The 16,767-nt window shown below is 39.4% G+C and overlaps 1 protein-coding gene across 1 annotated transcript; it reads right to left on the reverse strand.

Annotated features, from left to right (window-relative positions):
• Positions 1-1,268: 1,268 nt before the first annotated feature.
• ascc1 (activating signal cointegrator 1 complex subunit 1) lies at positions 1,269-16,713 on the reverse strand. Its single transcript, XM_020649994.3, has 10 exons — positions 16,430-16,713; positions 16,223-16,325; positions 16,020-16,117; positions 15,753-15,931; positions 15,494-15,627; positions 14,726-14,845; positions 14,479-14,603; positions 12,807-12,880; positions 10,924-11,062; positions 1,269-1,473 (listed from the first exon to the last, which is right to left on the reverse strand). The coding sequence occupies exons 1-9, from the start codon at positions 16,545-16,547 to the stop codon at positions 10,946-10,948; spliced, it is 1,068 nt and encodes a 355-aa protein (XP_020505650.2). The 5' UTR covers positions 16,548-16,713; the 3' UTR covers positions 1,269-1,473; positions 10,924-10,945.
• Positions 16,714-16,767: the final 54 nt, after the last annotated feature.

A 16,767-nucleotide genomic window follows, 5' to 3' on the forward strand; every position in this document is an offset into this window, starting at 1 on the left:
ACTACCTTGTGTGCACAAGATTTTAAAAATAATTTTAAATCTTGTGTAAACTGACTCACTTTTATATTTGTTTAGACTTTTGGTCAATGCAGCCATATAACTTCCATGCAGTTAGGTCATCAAAGGAATGTAAACCCAAATGTGGCCTTTTCCACCTTGCAACCCTTACTAATGTAGTTTTATTGTTCATTTTGCAATTAAGTTCTCCTTCATACCTGGATGACGAAATGTTTTCTCCTCAAGTTGTTGCACTTTTATATTTACCACATTTTGTTAAAAAAAAAGCCTGATTATAAGACATAATGGCCATTTTGTTTATTTTTTTCAAGTTTCTTCACTGTTTTCCATACAGAGTTGTTATTTCAGTACTCTACTTATAACACTCAGTCATCTCATAGACACTTGTTGCTGTTTTTCAGGATTGTTGCTTGGTTACATGCTAGTTTAAAAATAAGTTGATTTCCATAATTTTTAATCCCACCAATGAAGCTCTGACTGACGGTTTCTCCTGCTCTCACTTGACACAGCTCTGGACCTTTAATCACTAAACAAATAAAATATAAATCACCAGGCGAGATAGAGAAACCTAGCCTCATCAATAACCGTACTTTTTAAGACATATGTTTTGTTTTGCAGACAGAACAGAACTTCTACTAAGTTGGCTTTAATGCTTGAGTTGATTTTAGTTTTTTTTCCATATTCAGTGTGTACATATTGCCTCAGGTTACCTAACTCCTCTGGTGATTGCCTCAGGAATCATTTTTGAGTGGATTTGACTAAAAGACACACACATCCAAACGGAAAAAAAACATGAAGTGCATCCTCTTGTTTTCTAAAGCAGCTCCACACAACCTGTTAAACATCTTAGAGTCAGGCTGCGGAAGAGTGCCTTTAATTGTAAAGAGATTAACTGATGTCATCTGTTTCCCTCCTGCTCCTCTCAAGGCAGATGTTGATAAATATGATCTATCCACTTCACCAAGCAGACTCAGTTTACATAAAGAGGAGTGAGGGACGGGAAGCTTCATTTAAATAACATCAGACAAGACTGTGAGAAGAAAGATATGAAGGGTTGCTTATCTGTAAATATTTGCGGTTTATGAATTTAAACAGCGTATTGGTTTTACGTCCTACAAACTGCTCATAATGCCCAACACGTGCTCGGTTTCTTATCATGGCTGTACATATTTTCACGTGTTGAAACTCATCTGTAAGAAACGGATCGGGAGTTTCTGCTTCACAACAATTATTCACAACAGGCCACGGTCGGCTGCTTTACACATTTATTTATTCTTGCCAGATTAAAACAGAATGATTAAATAAACTCCTGTGAGCGTGAAGCAAAACGTAAGTAAATCAAATGTTAGTTTTCCAACAGATTTCAGCAAATGATTTAACAAAGATAATGGATTCTGAAGTGTTTCTTCTTCTTCTTCTTCAGCGAGCCACACTGAAGACTTCTCCAACGATGACCTGAAACACATAATGAGTTGATCAATAGCGATACTTTAAAGCACCATGGAACCTCAATTCTGCACTAGATGACTCTTCGTTTGAGTTGTTTTTTTTCAGACGACTGATAAGAGACAGAAAATAACAAGCTAGGAGGAGAGAGTGGGGGATGACAAGCAGCAAAGGAGCATGGTCGGATTCTAACCCACAGTCTACAGCCTCTGTACATAGGACGAGCCACTTAACCGCTAGGCTATCTGACACCCTTCCCCTTTTTAAAAAAAATCAATATTTGATAAATTAATGAATCATAAAGTTGATCAAATATTAAAGTGAAAAATCTGAATCAACACATCTAAAAGTCAGAGGCAAAGTCTTTAGAATTGCGTGGGATATGACAAATGTTGAGTATTTTTTTAACCTGACCACATTTTTCTTAATTAATTTAATATATAAACTGAAAATGAAAATGTTTGCAGAGCGCTGGTCGTTATCTCCAGATTGTTTGTTTGGCCTATTGAACTGTCCTGAACCCCAAATATGATCATTTTATGATTATAAAAATAAAATAAAGCAACACATCTGAGAAGCTAAAACATGTGTGTGTTAAGAATGTGTAGCTTGATAAACGGTTAATTTAATGAAAACAGTTATTACAGGAAATACAAACTTAAGAACTATTAATAAAAAAAGAAACGTGGTTAAACCAGTCTTTTATAATGTCAGTGGTTTAGCTTAGAATACTGCCTCACCTTACATGTGACACTTTATTTTTGTATGTTCTTCATTATTACCAGTACTCAGAGACCCCTACAATCTAATCATCAGCATTATTACTGCCTTTATTATATTTTCAGTTTTTAACAAATCCAATTTTAAACAAACAAATCTGTGTTTCTTCTACAACAGCCACTACAGTTTGTTGTTTGTCTGTGAGTTACTGCCTGTGGAAGGTGCTGCCGCTGTCAGAGCTGGAAAAACAAGAAGTAGTTCCTTGAAAGGGGGAGAACCGTCAAAAGCAGTTATTTTGAAAGTTGAGAGGAGAATTAACCACATCGGGAAGCATTTGATAAGTAATCTCCTGTGACTTACAGCTGTAAAAGAAGCAGCTATAAACGCGTATGGCTCTAATTCAATTGGATTCAAAGTGGGTCACACAGCTATTAAAAGTGCAAAGTTACTTCTGGGGAGTCTGACAGCAGTTTGCCTTTAAAGTAGCGTAGCTGCTGGTGTGCACTGCAGGCAGCTGCAGGCAGGGCTGGATCAGAGAGCTGCACCTTTTTCAATTACATGTCCACAATATAGACAGAAGCGGACTAATATTCTGAACTCCTGACATCTTCACTCTCCTAGGAAGATTTATTTTAGTCGTCTTTATCTGCTACTACTATGAACCACAACTCCCCATCAGTCTCACTCTACATCCTCCCAATAAGAAACAGCTCTGTTGTGCTGCATGAAGGGATTTCACACTGAACAACTTTGGAGGGGCTGGATAAAAGATTTGAATAGCTGTCAGAAGGAGGATTTGTTTAACAATTTATAGCTTCCAATACGGAGGGAGTAAGAGCAGAAAATCTCAGCTTCTGCATATCAACCTGAATGGATAGCTTTGAGTGTCCAATTAGTCAATGAACAGGGAAGAAATCACCAATGGATTAAGTCTGATATATCATAAGCCTGTGTCACGATTTTGTATTTAATGCTGCATTAGTCCATTTTTTATATTAACAATGAATGGGTTCAATGGTTAGTGTAACACTCGTAAAGTGATTGCACACATTTATTATCTGTTGAGCAGTTTAGCCTCTTTCAGCTTGCTGTTTAGGTTTTTATAGCCCACCACTTGTCTGACTTGCATGGTTGACATAGGTCAGATTTGAATCTGGGCGCCCCTAAAGATTTTAAATTAATGGTGAATCTTTTCAGTCGTTAATTTAATGAAACGCAAAACATTTACTCGTTTGAGCTCATTAACTGGAGATTGGTTGCTTTTTTTCTGTTCTTTGTAATAGAAAATGTTCCAACTTTGAGTCAAGTAAAACATGAAATTTCACGACACCCCCCCCCCCACCCCCCTTCTGCTTCTACCTAATTGTTACCGATATGTTTGATACTCAGTAGATCCATTGTTGAAAACTCTAGATTTGTTTTGGAAGGGAGAGATTTGTTGAAGCCTATTTTGAGCTCGTATTGAGCAGAGGGTATGTAAGGTAAACAGCAGCTCAGAATGACTACCTGCTGTTCAAACACACTCAGCTTTGTGCCTCTCTTCTTCGTGTGAATGCTTCCAGCAGTAAACAGACGTGGACAGCTGCAGGCAGCCTCCAGACTCAGCTCTTTGAAAGATAAAGAGCTGCAGCAGGGATCACCTGCCTGCTCGCTGGAGACACAGATTAAACATTTCAAATACTCTCGCCTTGACTGTCTGTCAAGGCCGCTCGTGCCCATTAGTGACAGAGTGATCAGCGTGAGATCCAAACGGTGGCGACGCTCAGTTGGAGAGTCACGTCCTACATAAGAGAACTATCAAAGTAAGGCGCTGACATATTTCACCACAAAATGATTTGCAGTTTGAAATATGGATCGTTTATTTCATGCCAAAGTTGAACACAGGAGGTGTATAAACACCACAAACATGTGCAACGTATAGAGTCCAAACAAGTCATGCTCTGAAAACGACGGCCAGCAGAGGGTAAAAACTGGTGAAACCAAGGGCTTGAAATGTGAACAAAGTGTTGCCTAAACACAATCTTTTAGTATATTAAAGATTATTATTGTGCTCCTAGTCTATCAGAGAAGAAACACTTTCTGACAGACTCAATATTTTCTGTATCAGTGTTTTGTCTTTCTTTAGGAATATGATCCTAAAAAAACAGACGACTAAACCACTTGATGGATTCACCAGGCGAGATCATATAGTTTAAACTGACAAAGATCAAAACCAAACATTTGAAAGCTTAGCGTCAACCTTTGCAGTTTGTTTTGACAATACTTCAAATGGCTGATGTCTCACGTCCTGGTTCACTTTTGTCTCCATAAAGGTTCATCATTTTTCAAAAAAAAAAAAAAAAACTTAGTTCTGGGTTGTTTTCCCTGTTGGTAGTTCATCCTGCTTCACCGCAGCTTTCAGGCATTATTCTGTCATTAACTAGCAGACGATAGTGACAGGGAGGTACCTTCATGCAATTCTAAGACAAGTCACCATATTCAAGGGCGGCCATTTTCTTCATTTCCAAGATGGAAAGCTCAAATGTTGTTATTACTTCGTACTGCTTTGCCCCAGGATTACGATTCCTTAAAAAGGAACCCGAGTAAATCAATCAACCAATCTTTATTTGTATAGCACCAATTCATTTTTTAAAAGACACTTTACTCAAGACACTTTACAAAAGAGCAGCTTAAAGACCTCGCTCTTTGTTTTATATGAACTCTGCTAGTGTGGGTGCGCCCTTAGCTAGATAGCTGGTGGATTAATGCTAACGTTAGCTTTTGTCCAGCTGTAACTAACAGGCTCTCAATTATGTTTTACTGGCTAAATGATCACTGGAGATTGGTCGTACCTTCTTGCTGAATGACATGTTTGATCACTCAAAAGACCTTTGGAGGGAAATCTTGAATTCAAGCTTGTTAAGGGGGGAAACACGACAAGAGGAGCCGGAGTCTACCTACAGAAATGTCATCTCAGTGCTCCCTCGCTTGTCAAATTCATCCTTCCAGTTAATTGGACGTCGTTTAATATATTCTACGCTTTGCTCTGTTTAATGAACCTGCTCTACGTTTGCAGTTTTCGCACATTACAGCACACACTGGTAAAAACTCTCTGTGACCTTAGAAAGTAATTAAGAGCTCAATCGATTTCACGTGTGTTATTAGTTACTCCGAGCATGCAAATCAAACATACCTACTGTATTAAAAGGTCACATCTGTCAAACATCCCCTTTTTTTTCCCCCCTTCCCTATGCAGATGCATAGCTCCCCATTATAGCTCCCTTAGATAGAAGCTTAATTTGTACTCAAGCTATAGAAAATTGTATAGTGCTGTTCTGAATATCAAATAGCCCTTAAAATATGCACAAAAAAGATGAAAATCTGCTCAAACCTTTTTAAAACAACTTTTACATTAAAAAGGTTGCTGTGAAAATTGGCACCAAATGAAATATGCAAATTGGAAAGACACTTGAACAATACTGGGTTAGATATCTTAAGATTATAGTTGGCAAGGACGTTATAAAATTGCATGACTTTCAGGTTGGGCGTAGTTTTTTTAAAGATTTCTTTTTTTTGGCTTGGAGATAGGACAGCGGATAGTCGGAAATAAGGAAGAGAGAGAGTGGGGGGGATGACATGCGGGAAAGGAGCCACAGGTGGGACTCAAACCCGTGCCGCTCACTTGGAGGACTGCAGCCTCCACACATGGGGCGTGTGCGCCCTAACCACTGCACCACCAGCGCCCCCGTATTTCTTGTTAAAGGGTCATCCAAGTGATTTAACCGTCTCTCTGTGTGGAAATCAAACTCTTTGTTCTGTCTAATCAGTATATTGAACATAAATGTGTCAGTGTTATTTCACATCACATTGTGATGGCTTGGTTTCAGTGAGTACAGCGCAGCAGCCTTTTAAAACATACGATCTGCGTGACTCATCCGAGCATGTAAACAAGCGCTCGCACACATGCCTCAAAGGCGAATAAGCTGTTTAACATTTTAATTAAAAACCCAGCTCCTCCGTCACTTAAGATCCACAGACAATGAGGAGCAGATCCACAGAGGAAACACAAAACAGACACCGAGGTCTCATTAATGCCGCCTATTGAAAGGGACACATGCTAGTCTCGAAAATCTCAAGGGTCACTTTGGAAGTTCCCTCAACAGGAAGCAGAGAGCTGACTAATTAGAGTGAGACATGTGGCAGGGATACAAAAATATATGACTGTCGGTCGAGCTGTGCGCAAGCAAACTCAACCCACACACACACACACACACAGGAAGCAATGTGGCTATTAAATGAGTCAATACAAAGCATTAACAAATTAAACAAATACTCTCCAAAGTGATTTGTGTTTTTATTTTCTGATTATGCATTTAATGTGATGAAATACATTATTGTTCCCTGAAATTATTGTTTAAGTCATGCATCAACCACATCTGGAAAAGAATGCTTGTTTCATCTTCTAAATTGTAAAAGTATGTTTAATATCTCCGTAGATTAAATGTCTTTGTGTTCATGGTGACTTTTCTCTGTTTTTTGTCCTTTGATATTTGTATGTTGTGCTTTTATGAGACATTTAACCTTCGGCTTTGATTGCTTTACTTTGTCAATGAAATATATCTTTATTTATCAGAATAAACTAAATATCTTTGGTGTTTTGTTCATTTATCTTAAATATCTTTTTAAATAAAATGTGCTTGTGTTTTTTGATCACCCTTCCTTGTTTTATATCTCAGTAAAAGTAAACATCTTTGAGTTGTTTTTTTATCTTTATATATGAAAATTTAACTTTTGGAACTTTTGGAGTTCATATCTTTTGGAAATGAAAATATTTGGGGGTTTGAAAATGTAATTTCAAAATGTAATGTTGGGATCTTCAGTCATAAGCAGTAGGTAAACACAATAAGTAGGTCTGTGGCACTGTAAAGTTTTGTTTAAAGGTCAAATATTAGCCTCCATTTCAACAAATTTAAAAAAAGTCTCAAAGCTCCCCAAAACAAGTTTGCAAAGTTTGCAAAACCCCTCTATTTCAACCCTGCTCAGATCAGGCTTTTTCTGTGTCTGTAGCTTTAAATGTAAATGACCTGTGTTCGACCACGCCCCTCTCTGGAAGGGGGTGGCTTGGGCTTTCTTGCACCATGTCCTATTGTTTACGTTGAGAAGAAGAAAAACCACCTAGCTGTATGAGTGTCACCCTTGTGGGGGAGGGGTTACTGCCCTTTGTGATGTCATGAAGGGAAATCACCAAAAGGCCTGTTTGAGCACACATTTTCTGAAAATTGGAGCAGGCAAAAGACGAAGAGGACGGACTTCTCTAATAAACAGGCAAGGGACACATACAATTTATTAATTTTAGAAAAACATGGTGAAGTGTATTTTGCATAATAAGTGACCTTTAAGTACATACAAGTGTTTTAATGGTGCATTAGTGTATGTGAATATACAATTAAAACCGTAAAATATAGAGGCTAGCAAGTGATTTTTTTTTTTTTTTTAAACCACATCTTAAATGTTTGTGTACTGCTGCTAAATGCTCAATTACGGACTTAAATGTCAGCCATTTCAAACATTTTCTGATTAACATTTGTGACTAAGCAATTGTTCATATAGAGAATCAATCTATCCATGGTCAATACTGCAGAATTAAGCAGTCTGGTCCAATAAGTTCCTGACCTTTGCAACAAAATACACACAGAGGTATTTTAAATCAACATGTAGTCCAAACATCTTTCCTTGAAATGTGCTTACAAATTACATATGTCACCAGCGTGAGTCTGAGGATGACGTGGGTTTTCAGTATCATCATTACTGAGGACATCTGCCTAACGCATCCTTAATCATGTCCCTGCCAGAAAAACAAGGATGCACAGTCTCCATGAATTAATTAACTTGCAAATCACCTTCTCCCTCTCCCCTTCTCTCACTGTCTCTCTCTCGCTGTCTGCTCTCTATTTACAATTCCCAGAATCCTCACTGATGAGTTACCTGAGAGTGGTTTATGCATAAAGTGTACTCCTGACCCAGTAACAAGCGGCACGGAGTGGCTAATTAGGTCCCAGAAAACATACATTTCATGGCCAGAAAGTGTCACAGTCGATGAACGGACACCTCAGCGGGCTGGTTGATGAAAATTTGCATCTCCCTGACTAATGGCGTCTGTTGACATGGCTCCAGGAGGACAGAGAGAAAAAAAAGAAAGAAAAAAGAAGTCACACCACTGCTGAAATGGGAGGGTGGACAGCACAGGATGGCAGAGCTGACAAACAGAAACCGCCTCAGTTTGCATCATTGTAACTTTTGACCGCTCTGAGATCACCCTCCTGCATGCCAAGCAGAGAGCACAGCCAGCTGACAAGAGCGCTGAGAGAGAAAAAAAAAAAAAAAAAAAAAGCTCTGACGGCAAGATCAAGTGACCGAGGCTCTGCGTCCAATGTCTGTGTTAACAGACACACTCGACAGACGGGAGTGGGAGCAAGGTTGTCCTTGGTGTGGGAAGGGCACGGATAAAAAAGATTGAAAAAATACTCAGACTTGTGTAATAAATCATGTCAGTGACGCATTAACACATTCATGAGGCAGGGAGATGAAAGGAAACAGGGAAAAGGGTTTTTTTGACTTGTAAGAGTTAGTGATTGAGACCAGATCAAAGTGAAACTCAACCAGAATGTTTAAAAAAAAAATGTAAAGCTTATTCAAAAAAAGCTATTCTTCTTAAAGCTCCTGTGAGGAACTTTTGGTTCCTGTTGATTTTGGCGCCCCCTGTGGACAAAGCAGTACATCTTATCTGTATGCCATCTTGTCTTTTACTTTTGTAAGTTGTGTTTTTTGACAAGTAATCTCATCGTGTTTTCTTTCAACTGTCAAATACATCACTCATTGGGAATATTTGCTGTGGTCAAAGTAAACAAAGGCTGTTTCTGTAGCGTGCTGTAACTTCGTCTGACACCTACCTCTGGCAGTTTTTTCCAATTACTGGTAAAATTTAAAAAAAAAACGTTATTTATTAACATATAGAAAAAGTTAATCTTATAACTAACTGTCCCATTTTGTTTTGGTCACATTGGAGCATCTTTATTTATTCAAAAATCCTCACAGGGACTTTAATATTTGCTAAAATCTAAAATGTTAAATTCAGAGTTTTTGGTGGAAAAAATGCTGGGGAAACCTTGAAGAGCTATTTCAGCTATTATGGTCGACAGGAGAGACGACACAGAAAGGCTTAAATTATTCACAACCTGCCATTAATACTGACTTCCTGTATGACTGGACTGAAGTTATAAGAATGGCTTGGTCATTTAGGGCATAAAAGAAGCTTTGCAGCGAACCATTTCCTTCATTTTATGGAGAGTATATTACTGTGATGGATGTTATTTACCAGTAGACAAAAAGTTAATGTTAGTGGTGGAAAACATAATCAGACCCATCACTAAGAGCAAGGTAAGGGATGTAGCAGAAGTCCTAGTGTCAGAAAATATTTGTATAAAACTATTGCCAGAAAATAAGTACTCAAATATCATTTTGCATTTACTAGGTTTTGTTGTTGTTGAGGAATCTTCAATTTGCAGCCATGTATAAGCAGCTTTCAGTTATGTATTTGATTGAGTTGGAGCTAATACTAACTTCTCTAACAAAGGTTGGGCTGTTTAATCTTTAACTAAACATCAAAGGATGAATGGATCATGTGTTTGGCGTCAAAATCTTCATCTGCAAAGTAAAAGTACAGCCATACAGTCGATAAAAAGAAAGAGTAAAAAAAGAAGAATCAAATGGTGAGACACAAGTGAAGGAGCCCAGAAATGCTGCATGAGAACAAGTGGCTATTACTGGTTCCATTTCCTTCCAAGAGCCAGCTCATTGTGGGTTTGAGGGTTAGAGAAGACGAAGCCAAGTTATTTCTTTCCCTGAAATATTGTATACAGGCTGGTTCTCACTGAAAATGTAAACAAAGGAGGAGTGGTCTTCTTAATTGTAATTTTCCCACTGGACAAACCAGCTTACAGGTGCATTGTCACCATCAATTAAAAAGAGGAGGGACAGTGACTTTCTGAGCAGGCGTTCAAATTCAAAGGCTGTTAAATATGACTTGATACGACTCGTCTGTACCAGACATGAGATGATTTGTATTTTAAGCACACTACTCGAGCGAATACATTTTCTACACTTCAATGTAATGACACTGAACAGCTACCCCAACAAACACTGATTCAAACCCTGAGTCGTATTCAACTTCGTTCCTTCAACCATCCACTTTACAACTGGATTCAGTGTGTGACCTTCTCTAGAATGGAAGAAGAAAGGAGCGTTGCTGTCTCACACTTTTCTTCTGTTCATTTCTTATTGGAATTAATAATCCCCAAACTTGCAAAGAGAATAATGAGGAAAGTCTTTCTCTTTTTTTCTCTCTCTGTTCTATTAAAACATTTGGTGTCATTAACTCTGATGTTGTTGGACTCCCCGTAGAGAACAACTCCTCTGGAGACTGAAAGACACAAACAGAAACCTGCCTGACGCGAGCACTCCAAAGTGATTATGCATGGATGTTTCATAATTCTAATCATTTTTCACTCTGATCATTTTTTTTTTTTTGTTGTGGTTTTTTTGCCTTGGCAGTTCCCAGAGGATTTGAGAAAAACAAAGTAATTGCTACAGACACAGACGGAACAAGTCACCTGCAAGACTTAAACGACCCTCTGCTGCCCTCTACTGGACAAGGCTTTCATGACACTACAAACTACAAACTCTTCATGATGAACTTCTTACCTCAGTATGTGCAGCGATGAGCTCATGAGAGGTTGATGCTGCCTGCAGACGAGTAGTAGCCCGTACAATCAGTGGAATATCGCTGAGACAGCAGGACAGCATTCAGCTCAAAGTCTCCAAAGTGATAAACTCCGAATTTCTGTCATGAAAACAACACGTAATAAATAATGAAATAAAAATCAAAAAGCACAAAACTCCACCATTAAAATAACTTTTTCTTTTTTAATTCAAGGCATGTCGTGTTTCCAATTTCAAGGCAGCTCAACCTGGAATTGATTCAGAAAAGTGCGCTCCTTCATGTTAGACTCTACAGAGGAAAGATGATGAGCTGACAATTACAAACACTGTGTTACTATGGTTACAGAAGACTCCTGTAATTTGCCAGGGCTAAAAAAAAAATTAAGGACTTTATTTTTCAAACAAAGACTTTGTCGAAGCCAGAGAGGATGAATTTAGAAGGTTTTTTTATTGACTGATATCAGATGTCACATGGAAGGAAACTGCACCTGGAAGATTTTAAAGTCTGACTGTATTCAAAAATAAATAAGTGAATAAGTAAGTTAATAAAAACACTATTTTTGAGCTGTGCAGGTTTATTATTGCTCTCAACATTGGGTTCAATTCATATTCTAATAAGATATTTGCTCTATATATTGATTGCAGATTGTTCTTTATTACCTTTCACATTTGTTTGCTTTAATTCAAACAGTGTTTCTTTTAACCATCCATCCATTATCTATACTGTTTTTTCCCGTTGCAGGGGGCTGGAGCCGATCCCAGCTGTCAATGGACGAGAGGCGGGGTACACCCTGGACTGTTCGTGAGTCAATCACAAGGCTGACATAGAGAGAGAGACAAGACAACCAGCCACACTCACATTCACACCTATGGGCAATGTAGAGTCACCAATTAAACTAACAATCATGTCTTTGGAATGTGAGAGGAAGCTGGAAAACCAGGAGAGAACCTACGCGTGCACTTGGGAGAATATGCAAACTCCACACAGAGAGGCTCCTGTCAGACAGGGATTTGAACCAGGAACCACCTTGAGGCAACAGCGATAACACCATGCAGCCCTCCTTTTTAACAGCTGATCTCAAATGTAAATTACATTTTGGAAAAAAGTCTTGAATGTTCAGAAATTAGCTGACGATAACAACATAATATAACGGCCTACATGTAACGCCGTCTGTTGCAGGGTCCTGGTGTACGAAACCTGTTTGTGATGTGAAATTGGGCCACGCATAACTGGCCAGTAAGTAGATCAAGAGGGTCTAATTACATATCACAGCTGCTCTGGGAACAGAATCATTCAGTCGCAGCTTGATTTCATGAAACCTGGCGGGGTCTGAGTGAGTCAGCAGCAGAAATTAACCCGACTGTCCTCCGTGCATCCTAAAGTGGAATCAGAGTGTGCCACCCCCAAAGCCCTAAAGCTCTCCATTTTAAGACCTTTTAATTAATTTGAAAGCTCTCGAATCCCACTAGGACTTGAAATGCAACCACAGTTGAAAAACCTGAACATGCAAGTACTTTGAATATGCAGAGTTGTTGCATGCTGTTATAGTGTCATGTTGTTTCATTGGCCTAAAGAGAGCCTATTGCAGAGATTTATCACCACTCACAACACTTCACAAAAGGGATGTTTTCAAATTTAGCCAAACATAATAAAGGAATTGGTGTTAAACAGTTCCTGCAATCAATGTGTACAACTGGGTCCTACCTCTATGTGCTTTTATACCCTTTGGCCGACGACTATGATATATGTAACATGACTATTTCAAATCCCTCTCATGTATTCTTTATCCAGTATTGACATGGAGCCTGGATACTTGTGATTCAGGGGTATTTTTAAGGGCATGTGGGAGTACTTTTCCACTCACCTTCAGTACATTTCTGGCATCAAAAGCCTCCCTTTCACTCATGACTTGTCTTCCTGTTCCTCCTGAGTCTTCAACTGTCAATGAAAAAGCAGAACAATGTCATTCAGAACACAGTCAATACAGATATGTTATCTCATGATCACATAAACATGCTCACTGCTGCGTCAGCTGGCAAAAGTAAGGTGACAATCAAGGTCATCTACTTTGTGAAACCCGTTTGTGAGACAGAGATGAAAAACACTGATTTTAATCGGATTTGTCTGCATGTTGGCAAACACCGTGAGCAGTGACACGGCCACTCCTTTGTGCGGTGTTGTTGGTCAGCCGAATGCACATTTGAGAACTGGGGCTGGACCTAATCCATGGCCAAAATGAATGAGGCCATTGTCAGGGTACTTGGAAAACACGGTGCTGGGTGCACATAAACAAAGATGAGGCCAAACAGAGAGCGAGCGGCCTGATGTCTATCACCAGGAATTTGTTGTTGTAATTGTTCAAGATTCTGTTTGTCGTCAATGCAGCCCAGGTCCGAGCCAAGAGATAATGAGGGGACATTGGTAAACATGTGGAGGACAGGAGCTGCCGATGTGATCAGAGCAGGTCGATAAAGTTTTTTTTTTTTATAGAAGCAACAGGAGCAGCACTGTTTCTTTTTTTGGCTTTGTTTGTTGAGCCTAAAGCCAGAGTTTTCATGAAGCTGGCTCTGTTATCACCAGGCTAGATGGGACCACAAACTTGTGCTTCATACCAAAGAGCAGCGTCCTATAACTTAATCTGCCCTGAGAGTATTCTCTGAGCGCAAAATAGACCCCCAGCAGAGAGAGAAGTTTACGCGTGCCGACCTGTTGAACGTTAGGTTGGTAATGACACAAAGCAGCGATCTCTGGTGTAGATAAATTGAAGGCAATGCAGTAGTGCAAAAACACTGCATTTCCTCAAGTGTCGCTTTGGTGCCGGCTCCAAAATCCCAATTAGAGCTCATATTAAAATGCCCATTTTTACAGCAGAAGCGAACATGTTTACAGCCTAGTTCAAAAATAGTTATGTTCTTCACAGCTTGTTTCTTTATATTTGGTAGAACTCATCCACATCAAGGTTAAGAGTTGTACATGATTAGGGTTGTAGCTGATTTGACTGATAGGCGGGGGGCTTTTGGCCGTTTGCCAAGAGGATTTAGGCAGCGCCTCAACTCCAGCTCTTTTTCTGTTACTAAGCAGAGCGAAAGTTAGGTAGAGATAGCATTTCAAAGAAGGCGGCCACCATCATTGGGCTTCAAAAAGCCTCTTCAGAAACCAATGGGCAACGTCCCTGAGACTATGACCAAGTCTATGAATTCTACGGATAGATGCAAACTGTTACAGAGCACATTGTTGTTTTTTAAAAAGAAATCATCTCATTTTGATTTGGCAAAAGACTAAAATGATTTCCACATTGGACAGTGGAAGGGATGACGTAATATTCTCTCATATTCTTGACAGCACTCTGTTCCTCACAGCTTAAAGACTCTTAGGAAAACTGCTCAAATTGTGAAGTTGAAAGACTTTTTAAAAAGCGTTAAGGGCTCATTTTATACAGTACTCGGGGTCTTGCTGACAAAGACAGTTGGTTAAACCAATACAGTAATTACAACGATCTCATCAGACTGTTTTAGGTTCATCAAGTCATTCGTTACCTGTGGAGTCCTTCCTGAACAGAGTGTTCATCACAGTGCCGTGCAGCTTCACTCTGTCCCACTCTCTAACCATCAGCCCTGCTGAGACAAAATGCTCAACCAGCCTGTCAGCAATCACCTGCAACCTAATAAGTAGCAGGATTTTTAAAAAAAACAATTCAAGTAGAATAAAATAATTCAAAATTTTGAAGTGTCACCTTTGTAACTCTATTTAATTTCTCACAGGGTTTGTAATTGATCCACTTACCTGTCAGATCCATCTTTCACGTTGACTTTAGCATACAACACATCCACCATGGCTGGATCATCATTCATGTACTCTATCCCCTTCACCGCCAGTGGCAGAGGTTTTCCCTCTGTGATGTCCCTGACGACCGACGGCAAAATCAAGACAGCAGCTACTCAATTGCCACATCAATCTTAAAAGAAAGACTTCACTTTCCGTTGACTCTATTTGTGCTGTCAGACATCAAACTGGACTCACTAAAAAAAATGCTTTGTATTTTATTTGAGCAACTGTTCAACAAGTGGCCCGTTAAAAATGTCTCTTTTCGCTACATATTTTCAAACTTAACTATCAATAACACTGAGCCTATTTATTACTGCAGAAGAAGACATCTTAACAACGAGGTCACGACACATAGTTTCATTTCATTTCATTTTAAGTAGCATGGTTTATTAAAACAGCTGGAGCCTGTATTTTAAAGTAAATAGGAGTCAACATTGTGTTTGCTGGGGACTATTTTCTTCTGTGGATTTGATGTGCTATATGAACTTAAACAACAGGACAGTGAATACTGAATAATTTAGAAATAAATTGCGATTCCCATTCTCATAATAATGCAAGAACATCCAGTGCAACAAGGTTTCCATGAATGCGTTGTTTGCTTCTGGCACAGACATTTCATACTTAGAGCAGGAGTGTATAGAGTTGTTCGTATAATAACAGTTTTCTTTTATTTTGTAGTTATGCACTAAAGAATCTTTTAAAACAATAGTCTCGATTGGCCCCTACCTGATGAAGTTTTGACACTCTTGGAGATGCTCACACGCTTTCCTCACTTCCACGTCATTCAACAGAGCCAGGGTGCCGATCGTCAGGTGAAGCTTTGCAGGGTTCTGAAAGATGCTTCCATCTACCCCGTGATCCTGCGAAAAGATTGAAAACACAGAAACTACTGGAGAATATATAATAAAAAGAAAGGTTGAATGAACGTCTACGTCTGCCCCCTCGTCGTCACCATCCTTATTCACGCCGCCCTCTACACGGGTACCTGTGAACACTGCTTCAACACCTCCTCTTTAAAGGTCAGGAATCCCTCTTGAACTTTTGCGTCGTTCAGGGGGAACGACAAGAAGTGCGTGAAAGGCTGCTTTTTCCGGAAGCTCTCCACGAGGACCTCGACTCTTGTGACCGCAGACGAGACTGCGGCTTTATGGGAGCCTGTGATCACTTTGAGTCACACAAAAAGAAGATGAGAGTAATTATTCTGATCAAGAGAGTGGTCTTTAACTTGCATTGGGATTTTCTTGACCCTCACCGATCTGTCCTTCCACTCCTTGCTTTGGGATGCCGATGGACGTCTTGGTGTCAGACTCTAGACGTCTGCGTGTCTCTCCTTTTTTCCCAATGATGTATCTGTGGAAACAGAGGGGAAACAAAAACACACACTATCCTACTAAAACACAACCATTTTGTGCTTTTCAAGGCGGCGAAGAGAGAAATCAGTTTTTTTAAACTCACTTGTAAAGCACACTTGGGACATCAATGGCACAGCGGTATCCTTTATCAGTCTGTTCAATGCAGGTGGTGTCACAGGATTCATCTTCTGCAACATCTTCACTCTCTTAAAAAAAAATGGTAACCCAAACACACACACAACATATTGTTTTTTTTAACTTTTAGGGACTGTCAACTCAAGTCTGAGGTGTCACAAACATTTCCACTAACCTGGTGGTCCCATGTAAGAGAAATCTTCCTCTTCTTCCTCATAGTGTTCATCCTTTGTGATATTCCTTCTGTATATTCTTCCATCTATATTTATAAGCGGTGGACGTAAAACCTCCATAATGTAAGGAAGCTAACCTAACCTACTTAAAAGGGAATGTTTTAAGAAGTTGTTAAATAAGCTGAAGTAGCTTTTGAAACACCTTTTTCTTTCTTCTTTTTTTCCCCCACAAGCTTCGCGTTAGTTACCTGACAGTCGTTGTGTTGATTTTTCTTGCTTTACGGTGCGCAGAAGCTGCCGCTAATGTTTCGCAGATCTACAAACGAACATAAGCGGCAAC

This window comes from Labrus bergylta, chromosome 21 (assembly GCF_963930695.1).
Source record: "Labrus bergylta chromosome 21, fLabBer1.1, whole genome shotgun sequence".
Classification (NCBI taxonomy): domain Eukaryota; kingdom Metazoa; phylum Chordata; class Actinopteri; order Labriformes; family Labridae; genus Labrus; species Labrus bergylta.

What these genes read in the sequence shown, in the direction of transcription:
- ascc1 (XM_020649994.3), bottom strand. Translation starts at nt 16,547, where the DNA reads ATGGAGGTTTTACGTCCACCGCTTATAAATATAGATGGAAGAATATAC. An exon ending in GAGTGTCAAAACTTCATCAG is followed by an intron (nt 14,846 to 15,493) that starts GTAGGGGCCAAT and finishes GTCGGTCGTCAG; the next exon opens with GGACATCACAGAGGGAAAAC. An exon ending in GTGAAAGATGGATCTGACAG is followed by an intron (nt 14,604 to 14,725) that starts GTAAGTGGATCA and finishes GCTACTTATTAG; the next exon opens with GTTGCAGGTGATTGCTGACA.